The sequence below is a fragment of the Bufo bufo genome, chromosome 4, assembly GCF_905171765.1.
Source record: "Bufo bufo chromosome 4, aBufBuf1.1, whole genome shotgun sequence".
NCBI classification, from domain to species: Eukaryota; Metazoa; Chordata; class Amphibia; order Anura; family Bufonidae; genus Bufo; species Bufo bufo.
In genome coordinates this window covers 287870525-287884943 of record NC_053392.1, presented here as the reverse complement: position 1 = coordinate 287884943, position 14419 = coordinate 287870525, and the positions used below count along the sequence as shown (strand labels likewise).

General features: G+C 40.9%; 1 protein-coding gene across 1 annotated transcript in view; it reads left to right on the top strand.

Moving 5' to 3' along the window:
• Nucleotides 1-9428, top strand: part of IMPG1 (interphotoreceptor matrix proteoglycan 1) — a 133197-nt gene extending 123769 nt beyond the window's left edge. The window contains exons 10-12 of the mRNA XM_040430042.1: nt 4304-4386; nt 8936-9343; nt 9411-9428. Of these exons, the coding sequence (XP_040285976.1) occupies nt 4304-4386; nt 8936-9343; nt 9411-9428 (509 nt within the window). The remainder of the gene's footprint in view (nt 1-4303; nt 4387-8935; nt 9344-9410) is intronic.
• Nucleotides 9429-14419: the final 4991 nt, after the last annotated feature.

Here is a 14419-nt window from a genome sequence, read left to right as displayed (position 1 = left end):
CATGGAAGTTTAATTCCATCTGTTCAGCATCGGTGGGCAGAAGAGGATGAGGAGATGGAGAGTGATCCTCCTGATGACGACAGCGAAGTCTTGCCTGTTGGGACTCTGGCACACATGACTGACTTGTTAGGCTGCCTTTCCAGCGACCCTTGCGTTATACGCATTTTAGACAACACTGATTACTGGTTGTTCACTCTTCTCGACCCCCGCTACAAAGAGAACGTCTCATCTCTCATTCCTCTGGTGAAGATCCTTGTTGAAAAATTGCTTAAAAAATTTCCAGCTGGCAACGCTGGTGGCAGAGTCTGTACTTCCTTGGCCAACCGAGGAGGGGAGACAAGGGGAACACACAGCAGTTCCAAGAGAGGCAGGGCAATATTCTCCAAAGCCTGGGACAGTTTCATGAGACTCCGCCAGCACCCTCACCCTGATGCGTGGCCCAGTGTCACAAGGAGGGAAACATTTTGGAAGATGGTAAAGGAGTACATAGCAGACCGTGTCAGCCTCCTCAATGATCCCTCAGTGCCTTACAACTACTGGGTTTCTAAGCTGAACACGTGGCATGAACTAGCGCTCTATGCATTTGAGGGGCTGGCCTGCCCTGCCGCCAGCATTTTGTCTGAGTGGGTATTCAGTGCTGCTGATGGCATTATAAACAGATAAGCGTATCCGCCTGTCAACTGAAAATGCTGACAGGTTGACTCTTATAAAAATAAACAAGGCCTGGATTGACCATGACTTCCCGACTCCACCAGAAGAAAGCTGATGAATAGTGTTGAGCAAGCATGCTCGGCCGAACTGCTGTTCGGCTCGAGCATCGCTACGCTCGGCACATTGCAGTACTTGGCCGAATACTGCGGGTGCTCGAGTACAATTTAATACAATGAAAGTCAATGGGAGACCCGAGCTTTAAACCAAGCACCCCCTGCTCTGAAAAAGAGAGGGTGTCTGGTTCACAAAAAAAGATTAGAAATTGATGGAAACCCCATCAAAATGGTTTGGAAACAGCATTAAGAGGATGGCTGGATGTGTCTTGGACTCCTATTATCTATGACCTACAATAGACAACCACACAAAGGCTATACGCCAAAAGCCAGGTATGTGGAAGCCAACAATCTATCCATGAGACAGATAACAGTCAGCATACCTTACAATGGCAGCTTTGTGCACTATGAGACATTCCAAACCAGCTCTCATCTGACTGAGAGCCAGTAAGCCTCAAAGTAGCTTCACATCTGTTGGATGGCTTGGGTGGACCTGCGCACCTAGATCAATATCATTAGGATGACAAAAAGTTTTCTGATTGTCCTAACATAATATTCAATAACCTTTCTATACAGTTTTGTCATGTAAAAACTCATGGGCATATGGGAAAGACATGCAGAATCTGCCTTGCTTTTCAGCTGAAAAACCATTTGCATGGAAAATTTGCAATGTACACTACTCATGAACAGCGCCATCTATTGGATTCATAGTCTAATGACAAGATTATTAGTCTTGTTTAATGCTCGGGTTCTCCCATTGACTTCCATTATACTCTAACGAGCACCCGAGCATCCCGATGTGTTCGCCCTGAGCACTATGGTGCTCGATCAACACATATATATAGGATATATTAATTACTACAGCAATATCCACAGTGTGGAAGAAATCTACTTGTGTGTATTAAGTTGAAATTGAGCATCCAGCCTCAGTAGTCCATTTATGTATTTTCAGTTTCCACACGGTCGCAATTTGATATTTTTTGTGTGTGGGGGTCTTTCAATTCAATTAAGCAGCATATATACGTGATTACTGCAGCAACATCCACAGTGTGGCAGCAATCTACCTGTGTGAAGTTGAAATTGAGTGTTTTGTTTACTTATATTTAGTTTCCACACAGTTGAAATGTATATATTTTTTGGATTGTTAAATGTAATAAAATTAGTATATATATGTGATTACTACAAAATATGGGCAGCAATCTACCTGTGAATGATAAGAAATTGAGCATCAGTCCTTAATTGTCCGTTTCTGTTAATTCTACTTCCACACAGTTGGAATTAAAATGTTTTTTGACACTTGTTCAATTTAATTAAACTAGCATATAGGTGATCAACACCAATACACAGGCCAGCACACAAAAGTATCTGTTAGGGATAATTAATTTAGGCCTAAATCAGTTTCCCTTTTATTTATGCATGCGCAAACATGTTTCAAATAAAAAAAAATTATTCGGTACTGATTTATATTCAAACTAGCAGCATATATGCGTGATTAGTACCAATAGACAGAATAGCACAGAAACGTATCTGGGAGTTATAACAAATTTAGGCCCAAATCCGTTTCCCTATTTCACACATTTTTTATATTTTTTTTTATTTTTTTGGGCTTGTTGATTATATTCAATATATACATGTTTACTACACCAATACACATGGTAGTGTACAACATTATTTGAGAGGTTCAAAAATGTCCAAGCTACAGAAGGGTTTAAAACAAAAAAAAATAGAGCCAGAATGTGAGTAGTATTAGCAGCACCATCTATCCGACCAGATGTAGTGATAGTAGTAGGCCACAGTTATCCCTCCTGGCTACGGAAAAGGCACAAGATTATAGGTGAGGAGAAAGAGGATGAGATTGTGGATTGGATGGCTCACTCCTCCTCTCAGTCACATCAGGATGACGTGGAGATGACTTCAGAGTCCAACAGTGTGCCATGAAGCCGGGGGTTACAGTGTTCCTCCTGCTCCTCCTCCTTGCAGCCCCAAAGAAGTCTTTCAGTGCAGTCCTCCCAGGCTTCATTGTCCCTGCCTAGAGGGGCGCATTCCTTTTTCCTAAGAAGTGAAAAGAAAACCCTACCACGCCCTATAGCAGATAGTAAAGATTGTCTCCCTGTGGATGGCTTATGTGAGAGCAGTCAGGGTTTGTACTACCTGAGGAGGAGGTGGAGGAGAAGGCTGCAGACCCCAGGCATAGCCGTGATCTTGCAGTCTGACAGAAGCGAAAGGGAGGGTGAGAACTCCGATGATGATTGTGTGCTGGACAGGTCCTGGGAGTTGGATCAGGGTTCTTAGGAGGAGGCAACATCGGAGGAGGAGGGTGATGGCGGCAGCAGTAAAGAGCGGAGGCTATATACCTCCCAAAAATCAGCCTGCGCCATAACCGCTTTGGGATTTGGTAATGCCACTGACGTAGTGGGTGGTTTAGGTCCCAAACATGCCAGAGCTAAGCCGAGCCCTGCTGCCTCTCTCTGTGCAAGTATCTCCCATGTGGCAGTTTTTCTTCACACTGCTGGAAGACAAAAGCATTGCGTTGTGCAAGTTGTGCAAGAGCAAAATAAAACGTGGGCAGGAAAACACAAACGTAGGCACCACAGCTCTATTAAACCACAAGAAGCAGCATCACCCCATCCCATGGGCAAACGGAGGTGGCAGCCAGCCACTGGGGAAGGAGATCCCTGCTTCTCAAGCAGGTCAAGCTTGCAGTAGCCAGGCCATATTCATAGGCAGTAAGGTTTCGTATACTGATGAATGATACAGACAGTGTGAAAGTGGCTTAAAGGGTTTCTGTCTTGAGAAATAACGTTATGTAGCTGACTGACATTAGTGATGTGCTAATGTCAGCAGTACATAACAGTGTGCTTTATAACTCACTGCCTGCCGCCGTCCTCTTAAAATAAGGTGGTATTAGGGCATTGCATCAGCACCTAGAGGCTTAGTCTACGCACCCTTTGGCATGCCCAGGTCCAGTTAATTTACTTTCGAGTCCTCCTCAATGACCTGTAAATCCCACACCTGCACCGTCCCTTTTAGTTTTTGGCGCAGGCGCAGTGAGTGAAGGGTTATGTACTGCTGACATTAGCACATCGCTAATGTCAGTCAGCTAAATAACGTTATTTCTCATGACAGAAACCCTTTAAGTAAGATATCTAGTTTATTTGCAGCCAATGACTGGCTTCAGTGGTGACATGTCCCAAATCAGCACATGACCCAGCAGTACTGATGCCAATCATTGGCTGTAGTGGCATGTCACCCCATCAATCCATAAGGATGAGGATCAGAAGACCACTTAAGGGAGTTAGGAAGCTGTAACAACTGCAGAGAGCAGGTGATTATAAGTAAAAAAGCTATGGCTCTTTGAAGGCAGAAAGAAAGATATGAAAAATTGTCTGCGAAGTCAAATGGTTAAAAATATTTCTATGCACATATATCTTCTAACAAATTTCTTAATAAAAATCCTTTAATTAAATTGTATTTAATTGAAAAGTTTGAGCAGTTAAATTCTTGTTTTAGCTAAAAATCTTTTTTGTTTCTTTCCATAGACCCAGATATACCTTTAGATCAAGTTGAAAGTGGCACTCGTCCTCCAGTCACAGTGGTAACATCCAAAATGAAGACTAATTTGGTAAGTGCACAATTTAAATACATAATAGTTAATAGTTTGTACATGTCCTGAACCTTAACCCTTTGGCACCAAGTAGATAACACCATACAACGTACATTTATGACACAAGAATGGAGATAACTAAATAGCTGAAATCACATCATCCACAATAGGTTTCAGCTGTATATTATAGCTTACACTCTGCTACATCCCTGATACCAGCCATCTAACCTCTTAGATGTTAATGTCAATGGTGACCATGGCATCAGAGTGGTTGGACAGTGGGAGGGGGCACTTTTTGCCATGTCTTTACTCCCTATAACATGATCATGAAGTGCCAATAGGTTGTCATGGCAGTCAGGGGTCTAATGAAGGCCCCAGATCTGTTGTCTTTGTACTGTTAGGCCGTGGGGCTAGTTGTAATCAGATGTCTGCCTGAATGATCATGTCAGACATACTGCTTTACAAAAATATTGCATTGTAATATACGAACAGACAAGCTCATACATTCTCTAGTGGAACTTAAAAATATGAAGTTTAATTAATGTATTATTATCTGTTCTACAATTGGCTTAAACTGTAAATGACATCCATTTATTTCTTATAACAGACCCAAGCAGCAGCTGACCGACCCCATTGATTTATAATGGGATTTGTTGGAATTCTGTTGAAGTTTTCACCATTTTGATGACTAGAATAGCACCAAATGCTGTACTATTCTGTTGTCAAAAGTAACAGAAATCCCAGAGGAACCCCTGACAGAACTATTTGTTATCACCTTTACACAGGATTAACCGCCTCCGGACCGCCTAACGCAGGATCGCGTTCCGGAGGCGGCAGCCCTGCGCAGAGTCACGCATATATGCGTCATCTCGCGAGACGCGAGATTTCCTGTGAACGCGCGCACACAGGCGCGCGCGTTCACAGGATCGGAAGGTAAGCGAGTGGATCTCCAGCCTGCCAGCGGCGATCGTTCGCTGGCAGGCTGGAGATGCGATTTTTTTAACCCCTAACAGGTATATTAGACGCTGTTTTGATAACAGCATCTAATATACCTGCTACCTGGTCCTCTGGTGGTCCCTTTTGTTTGGATCGACCACCAGAGGACACAGGCAGCTCAGTAATAAGTAGCACCAAACACCACTACACTACACCCCCCCTGTCACTTATTAAACCCTTATTAACCCCTAATCACCCCTGATCACCCCATATAGACTCCCTGATCACCCCCCTGTCATTGATCACCCCCCTGTCATTGATCACCCCCTTGTAAGGCTCCATTCAGACGTCTGTATGATTTGTACGGATCCACTGATACATGGATCGGAACCGCAAAACACATACGGACGTCTGAATGGAGCCTTACAGGGGGGTGATCACCCCATATAGACTCCCTGATCACCCCCCTGTAAGGCTGCATTCAAATGTCCGTATGTTTTTTACGGATCCACGGATACATGGATTGGATCCACAAAACACATACGGACATCTGAATGGAGCCTTAAGGGGGGGTGATCACCCCATATAGACTCCCTGATCACCCCCCTGTCATTGGTCACCCCCCTGTCATTGATCACCCCCCTGTCATTGATCACCCCCCTGTAAGGCTGCATTCAGATGTCCGTATGTTTTTTACGGATCCACGGATACATGGATCGGATCCGCAAAACATATATGGACATCTGAATGGAGCCTTATAGGGGGGTGATCAATGACAGGGGGGTGATCACCCCATATAGACTCCCTGATCAACCCCCCTGTCATTGACCACCCCCCTGTAAGGCTGCATTCAGATGTCCGTATGTTTTTTACGGATCCACGGATACATGGATCGGATCCGCAAAACACATACGGACATCTGAATGGAGCCTTATAGGGGGGTGATCACCCCATATAGACTCCCTGATTACCCCCCTGTCCTTGATCACCCCCCTGTAAGGCTCCATTCAGACATTTTTTTGGCCCAAGTTAGCGGAAATTATTATTTTTTTTCTTACAAAGTCTCATATTCCACTAACTTGTGTCAAAAAATAAAATCTCACATGAACTCACCATACCCCTCACGGAATCCAAATGCGTAAATTTTTTTAGACATTTATATTCCAGACTTCTTCTCACGCTTTAGGGCCCCTAGAATGCCAGGGCAGTATAAATACCCCACATGTGACCCCATTTCGGAAAGAAGACACCCCAAGGTATTCCGTGAGGGGCATATTGAGTCCATAAAAGATTGACATTTTTGTCCCAAGTTAGCGGAAAGGGAGACTTTGTGAGAAAAAATAAATAAAAATCAATTTCCGCTAACTTGTGCCAAAAAAATAATATTTCTATGAACTCGCCATGCCCCTCATTGAATACCTTGGGGTGTCTTCTTTCGAAAATGGGGTCACATGTGGGGTAGTTATACTGCCTTGGCATTTTAGGGGCCCTAAAGCGTGAGAAGAAGTCTGGGATCCAAATGTCTAAAAATGCCCTCATAAAAGGAATGTGGGCCCCTTTGCGCATCTAGGCTGCAAAAAAGTGTCACACATCTGGTATCGCCGTACTCAGGAGAAGTTGGGCAATGTGTTTTGGGGTGTCATTTTACATATACCCATGCTGGGTGAGATAAATATCTTGGTCAAATGCCAACTTTGTATAAAAAATTGGAAAAGTTGTCTTTTGCCGAGATATTTCTCTCACCCAGCATGAGTATATGTAAAAAGACACCCCAAAACACATTGCCCAACTTCTCCTGAATACGGCGATACCACATGTGTTTTTTACAGATTTTGATTTCAAACTACTTCTCACACATTCGGCCCCTAAAATGCCAGGGCAGTATAACTACCCCACAAGTGACCCCATTTTGGAAAGAAGACACCCCCAGGTATTTCGTGATGGGCATAGTGAGTTCATGGAAGTTTTTATTTTTTGTCACAAGTTAGTGGAATATGAGACTTTGTAAGAAAAAAGAAAAATAAATCATCATTTTCCGCTAACTTGTGACAAAAAATAAAAAATTGTAGGAACTTGCCATGCCCCTCACAAAATACCTTGGGGTGTCTTCTTTCCAAAATGGGGTCACTTGTGGGGTAGTTATACTGCCTTGGCATTCTAGGGGCCCTAATGTGTGGTAAGTAGTTTGAAATTAAAATGTGTAAAAAATGACCTGTGAAATCCTAAAGGTGCTCTTTGGAATGTGGGCCCCTTTGCCCACCTAGGCTGCAAAAAAGTGTCACACATGTCGTATTGCCGTATTCAGGAGAAGTTGGGCAATGTGTTTTGGGGTGTCATTTTACATATACCCATGCTGGGTGAGAAATATTTTGGTCAAATGCCAACTTTGTATAAAAAAAAATGGGAAAAGTTGTCTTTTGCCAAGATATTTCTCTCACCCAGCATGGGTATATGTAAAATGACACCCCAAAACACATTGCACAACTTCTCCTGAGTACGGCGATACCACATGTGTGACACTTTTTTGCAGCCTAGGTGGGCAAAGGCCCACATTCCAAAGAGCACCTTTCGGATTTCACCGGCCATTTTTTACAGATTTTGATTTCAAACTACTTCGCACGCATTTGGGCCCCTAAAATGCCAGGGCAGTATAACTACCCCACAAGTGACCCCATTTTGGAAAGAAGACACCCCAAGGTATTTTGTGATGGGCATAGTGAGTTCATGGAAGTTTTTATTTTTTGTCACAAGTTAGTGGAATATGAGACTTTGTAAGAAAAAAATAAAATAAAAATCATCATTTTCCGCTAACTTGTGACAAAAAATAAAAAGTTCTATGAACTCACTATGCCCATCAGCGAATACCTTAGGGTGTCTACTTTCCGAAATGGGGTCATTTGTGGGGTTTTTCTACTGTCTGGGCATTGTAGAACCTCAGGAAACATGACAGGTGCTCAGAAAGTCAGAGCTGCATCAAAAAGCGGAAATTCACATTTTTGTACCATAGTTTGTAAACGCTAAAACTTTTACCGAAACCATTTTTTGTTATCAAAGACATGTAGAACAATAAATTTAGAGAAAAATTTATATATGGATGTCGTTTTTTTTTGCAAAATTTTACAACTGAAAGTGAAAAATGTAATTTTATTGCAAAAAAAGCGTTAAATTTCGATTAATAACAAAAAAAGTAAAAATGTCAGCAGCAGTGAAATACCACCAAATGAAAGCTCTATTAGTGAGAAGAAAAGGAGGTAAAATTCATTTGGGTGGTAAGTTGCATGATCGAGCAATAAACTGTGAAAGTAGTGTAGTGCAGAAGTGTAAAAAGTGGCCTGGTCATTAAGGGTGTTTAAGCTAGGGGGGCTGAAGTGGTTAAAAAAGAATTACAGAGCCTTGGCTATTTTAAGTCAGTTGTGGTATCCAAAAGTTAAAGCTATCTTTAAATGTATAATCTTTTTAAATCTGAGGAACTTTCGATCATAGGAAATAATGTATGAAATGAAATCACATTGCAAATTTGAAATATTCCATATATTTACAGTATTATGATTTGAGAGGTAGTAATTTGAGAAAGGGATGTTCCATTATTTTGTAAGTTTACATTATTTATCACCTTTATTTCTTTTCTAAGGATAACATTTTAATTCCTGAAGTTCCAGCTGGTAATCCCACTGCAAAAATCGAGCTACAGCCCACAGACTACCGATTCACTGCAACTACATTCCCACTAGACAAAGAGACAATTGCAAATGAGATTGCAGCAGAGGCCCATACTAAATTTATGAGAAGTACATATAGGACTTCTTATGCAGAAGAATATGAGGCATCAACTACTTCATTCCAGCATGAAGTGAATGTCGATCTTCAAACACAATCGTTGGAGGAGTTAATTAAAGACATTAATAATAAGGTCAACGAAGGTTTTACCGTGCCTTTAGATACTCCATATGCCAATAGTAAAGTAGGTCAAAATGAACTAGAAGCAATGCTAGAAAATAATGTCATAGATACATCAAGTAAGAAAACATCTGATATATGGGTTGGATTTTTACCTTCATCTGGAGAAGAGAACAATCTTGTTATACCCTTTTCTACTGTTATACCAGATACTGAGGTTCCATTAATAGACAATCTCTTTGAAGAGAGAGAGGGGACTCTAACTACAGCAACTACCAATGCATTTGTATATAATACAACCACTATAAACATATTCAAAACAGGTTATGTCACAAAGGTGTCAGGGGGTGACGAAGATCATTTTGCGATTGAGAAGGTGGCCCCAACTGTGGAACCACCAAATGAGCAAATCTTGGAAAAGATTGAAGAATCCAGAATTTCTACAGTGCCATCTGTGGTGGAAGGTCTTCCAGAAGGTGGTATGTAATAATCGTATGAATCTTATTACTTTCTATCTTGAAGACTAATTTAATAGTCCTTATATAGATAACATTTGCATTTGGTAATTCTTAAATGTACATATGAGTGGCCAGGTGAATAATTTGGGGCTATTGGTTATAATAAGCTGTAATCATAGCAAACTATAGCAATCTATGGGAGAAATTGACAAAAAAAAAAACGCTACTGAGGGAGACCATTCAGTATTCTAAAAAATGTAATTAATAATAACTTCATTAACAGAAAAAAATGAGACTATACACAAAAATAATCCATGAGATAGTAATGATCACTGATCATATTAGAATAACATATTTTTTTTAATGCTGCTAACTATGTATTTGCCCTACTCCTTCATTACTTCCATGTCATATGGTGTTGTGGTGATGTCCTAAAAATCTTTTTTTGCCTGACAGCTATTTTATGCAAGTAAACAACTTAAAAGGGATTGTCTCATGTAGACAACACATGTTCTCCAAAAGAAGCTGACTTGGTGATCAGCTGATATATTGCCAGTCCCACCCCAGTGATGAATTTTTATCACCAGGGGAATTCAGTGACAAGTGCAGCGTTTCAAGCCAGCCATTGAATGGCCATCCATGTAAAGCAAAGATGTGCCGGATCACCTAGATTAGAAACGGCTCCTTTTCTAGCACATAGGGGGGGTCCCAATCTGCAGCAGGGAATTCCCTCTATAATGTCTGTATACCCTAATAGGGTATGTGGAACACGGATGTTCCTAATGAGACAGTAGCTAGCGGACAAATATGTAGTAAATTCACTGCACTAATATTAAAGTGTCACTGCCTGATAAGCGGTTTAAGATAAAATAATAAATCTTTATTAGAAATTATAGTATAAAAGGGTAAAACAATTGTTTCTCTTATAACAGAGACAGGCAATAGTGGGATGTGATTGTATGGAAAGTGGGATACATCATATATTACCCAATTTGCAATACCACCGTCACAACACTACTGAGGGAAAACTATATTTGAAAAGACCCCCACCTGTGTGATATATATTGCTCTATTACACAGTGTTTTGTGACCGGTGCATTCCCACACGAATTAGCGGTCATGGGCAGGTGTGTATAACGGTAACCACCTGTCCCATAGTATAAACTGAAAACCAGTGCTGAACAGAGCAACCCCCCAATGATTACGGGGTGATTTCACTACTGGTCCAGTATGTCTATTGTGCCTTCCTACTGAAAAGGGTAAAGCCTCCCACAAGCGGTATTGATAAGCCGCTATCAGGGGGCCCTAAACCTAGGAGCCAATAGTATGCTTAGGCTCCAAAGTAACAAAAAACTGTGGGATGCAGCACAGTGAGATGCTGACATATGCTCTATCCTAGGTGAATCAGTGTACTCTGTACTGCAGTATAAGTAAAGCCGCTAAGAGAGACACACAGTAACAAAGCTCTAATGGAGTCCGGCATTCACAGGATAGCAGAGCATGGTACAGCATGACTACCTAAGCAATAACTACTCGTCAGCCCGCTCGACGCATTTGTGTCCATTGGGCCGAACACTTCGTCAGGAGCAGGGCAGAGGTCTGAGAGTAGAGATGTAGTATCTAAATTGGCGCTGGCGGTAGAACGCTGCACATGTCTATGTGCAGCGCATCGGCACTCTGGTGGCCGTGCGCACCCTACGGATTCTGCTCCATATATACTGCTGCGCCCTAATGGAGAGGGAGGAGAAGGCGCTGTCCTCTTGGACCAATGATGGTAAAGTGGACATGGCTAAACATCGTGCCTCCATCCGTCCCTCAGGCCAAGTGATCATGTGTTAATATGTCTCTCTTCCTACATGGAGGTGTTAGGGGAAATAATCCTAATAATTCCTAATGAGACAGCCACCTTCAAACTATTGTTTTCAGATAGATAAGAAAAGATACAATATTGAAAATTATTACATTCAATACACCTTCAATATACCGTATGTAGACATACAGGAATCTGACCACGCTCCATTAAATCAGACCAATATTAAAGAGGATATCCCATTATTAATGTAAAAATGAATATTCAGCCATCATATAGAGCGTGACAATCTCTTTTTAACAAAGAAATCCCTGTGCCTGACATGGATGCAGAGATCTCCCCATTCATAGCTCCAATTGTTCTACTAGAATTATTTCAGGCTGGCAGCATGGGGGCATGTCCTTTATTGGGGGTACATCCTTTCTGCTGCAGCTCTCCCCCTGCTACAGCTTAGGGGCCGTGTCCTTTCTGCTGCAGCTGTCTCCCTGTAACACCAATTTCACATGAGCATATTCTGTGAGAGAAGTATGCTCCATGTGTCAGAGGTATTTCCCATCCTGAGTGGTGCTCCTATGACATGGACCATGACATGCTCAACCTGCGGCCCTCCAGCTGTTGCAAAACTACAACTCCCATCATTCCCAGACAGCCTACAGCTATTAGCCTACAGAAGGGCATGGTGGGAGTTGTAGTTTTACAACAGCTGGAGAGACGCAGGTTAAGCATGGACCCACATGGACCCACAGCATTGTAATCATTTATAATGCTGTGTGTTTCTGCCTGACATCAGCTCTAATGAATTGTACTCACATAATGATGTCAGTTCAGATCAGGCAGGAAGACACAGCATTATAAACTATTATAATGATGTGATAGGAGCAGCACTCAGGATGGGAAACACTTCTGACACACGGGGTGTATTTCTCCCACTGAATATGCTCCTGTGAAATTGGCCTAGCTCTCACAAATTCTAACTGAAGATAGGGTTGGTGGCAATTGAAGAATGGAATTGAGCTTGTGCACCCACCTCATTAAGGTGGACAGAGCAATTAGAAAAAGAGCACACTGCAGATGGATTTTATTGAATAGCTCGGTGACTATAATACATTTTAATTACATGACGTTACAAAAGTATTTAGATCCAGGTGCTGGTTTGAAGACATTGAGAACATTTTCATGGGACAACCCCTTTCATCTAAGCTGGTGTATATATATGACCTACTCTTTCATCAACCAACCAATCTTATGACCATGATTGTAGCATGTAAGAAAACTGAAAGACAACTCCATTATAGTGAATTGTAAGGTTTTATTCCACAAAGTAAGGATTGGTTCTATAATAACAAAATATATGTGTGATGCAACTGGCCAACCCAGCATAGCTCTTCAGCTATTGGCCTTTGACATGGCCCTAGCCTCTAAAGTAACCCAGTGTCAATAGAACAAATGTTAAAATATCTTTATTGCTGGTTTTTGAAGTTTCACTCTAGTACATATTGATGGTTCACCCAGTATGCAACAATATGCTCCACTCACAGGAACTGATCTTTCTAAAATAAGTTGAAACATAGGCCAATTCATGCCAGTAAAGGCAGCTCCAGAAGAAATCAATTCATTGCTACTGGGCCAGCCATGTCCCTCCCTGATCTTTCCTACTGATCTTTGAACCTTTTTGAATTTATTCACCTCTATTCAGCATTGCATGTAAAATGCTGCTTATTTTTAACTTCAGTAAAGTTATGAAATCTGTTCTATAAGAATCCTGTTGAGCAATCACTTTCTACATGGAATATCTTTGTACAAAAAAGTAGCTTTTTAAACTAGTTTATTAATAACCTAATCATATCCTATATTCTCAAAGAAAGGGTTAAAGATACAATGTAAAAACACGTTTTTGGCTTGCTTTTAGTTAAGAGTCTATACACATTCACTGACTTTTATAGCATTCAGCTGACATACTGTTTTTGGTGTTGTGCATCTGGTTGATTGTTCCAAATAGCAAATAAATCTGAAATGTTCTGCTGTTTGCATCAACCCTGTGCACGTTTGTGGAATGCAACACAGTGCTCACATGTAAATGATAGATATGAAGGTTAAAAAGAATTAAAAGCTAATGACATCCTGTCATCTTAAACATTTACATAACATAATGAATTATAGAAAACAATATGAATGTTATTAAATGTTTAACGTAGGAGTGTATCATGATCTGGAGTCACATCACTTTTATTGTGAGACTGTTCATGATATTGTCTATATTTTTCGACAGACCTTTATGTTTAATGTGGTTAATAAGTGAACATTAAGGAGCAACAGAAACAGAGAATAAATATTAGAAAACAAACAGATGGATATGATGCTATGAATTTCTAAATAATGCATTTTTAAAATGTTAAAGGGATGCTTTCACCATTTAAGTACAAACAACCCATATGTGAATTTTTATGTATTTTTTAATTGAAAAATTAGTGTTTTTTTGTATATATATATATATATATATATATATATATATATAATTTATAGTCATTCCTTGTTCCTATTCAGATTCCTTAACTTCCTGTTTGGACTTTTAGCATAACACTTTTTGTCAGACCATCCAGAAAAGAGTGCAAATCTAGTAGTGTGGCCAATCAGGGCTTCTCGTAATGCAATGCTCCTCTGTTTGCATGTTTATCTAGGTAAATCAGGGGGACAATAAAGCTGTCATTGAAGTCTCTTTAACTTGCAGATAAACAGTTCAATGTGCAGCATAGTCATAACTTGAGATTACATTGCTATCCCTCTGAGATTACTGCTAAATTTAACCCTTTGTGGACCTCAGCCATACAAGTCTGGTCTTTAAAAATGGTGCCCACTCGAGTGCAGCGGGTGCCCCATAGTCACCGGGTTTCTGATGTTTTATACAATGGATACCTAGAGCTAATGTCTGTGATCGGTGATAATGCTGATC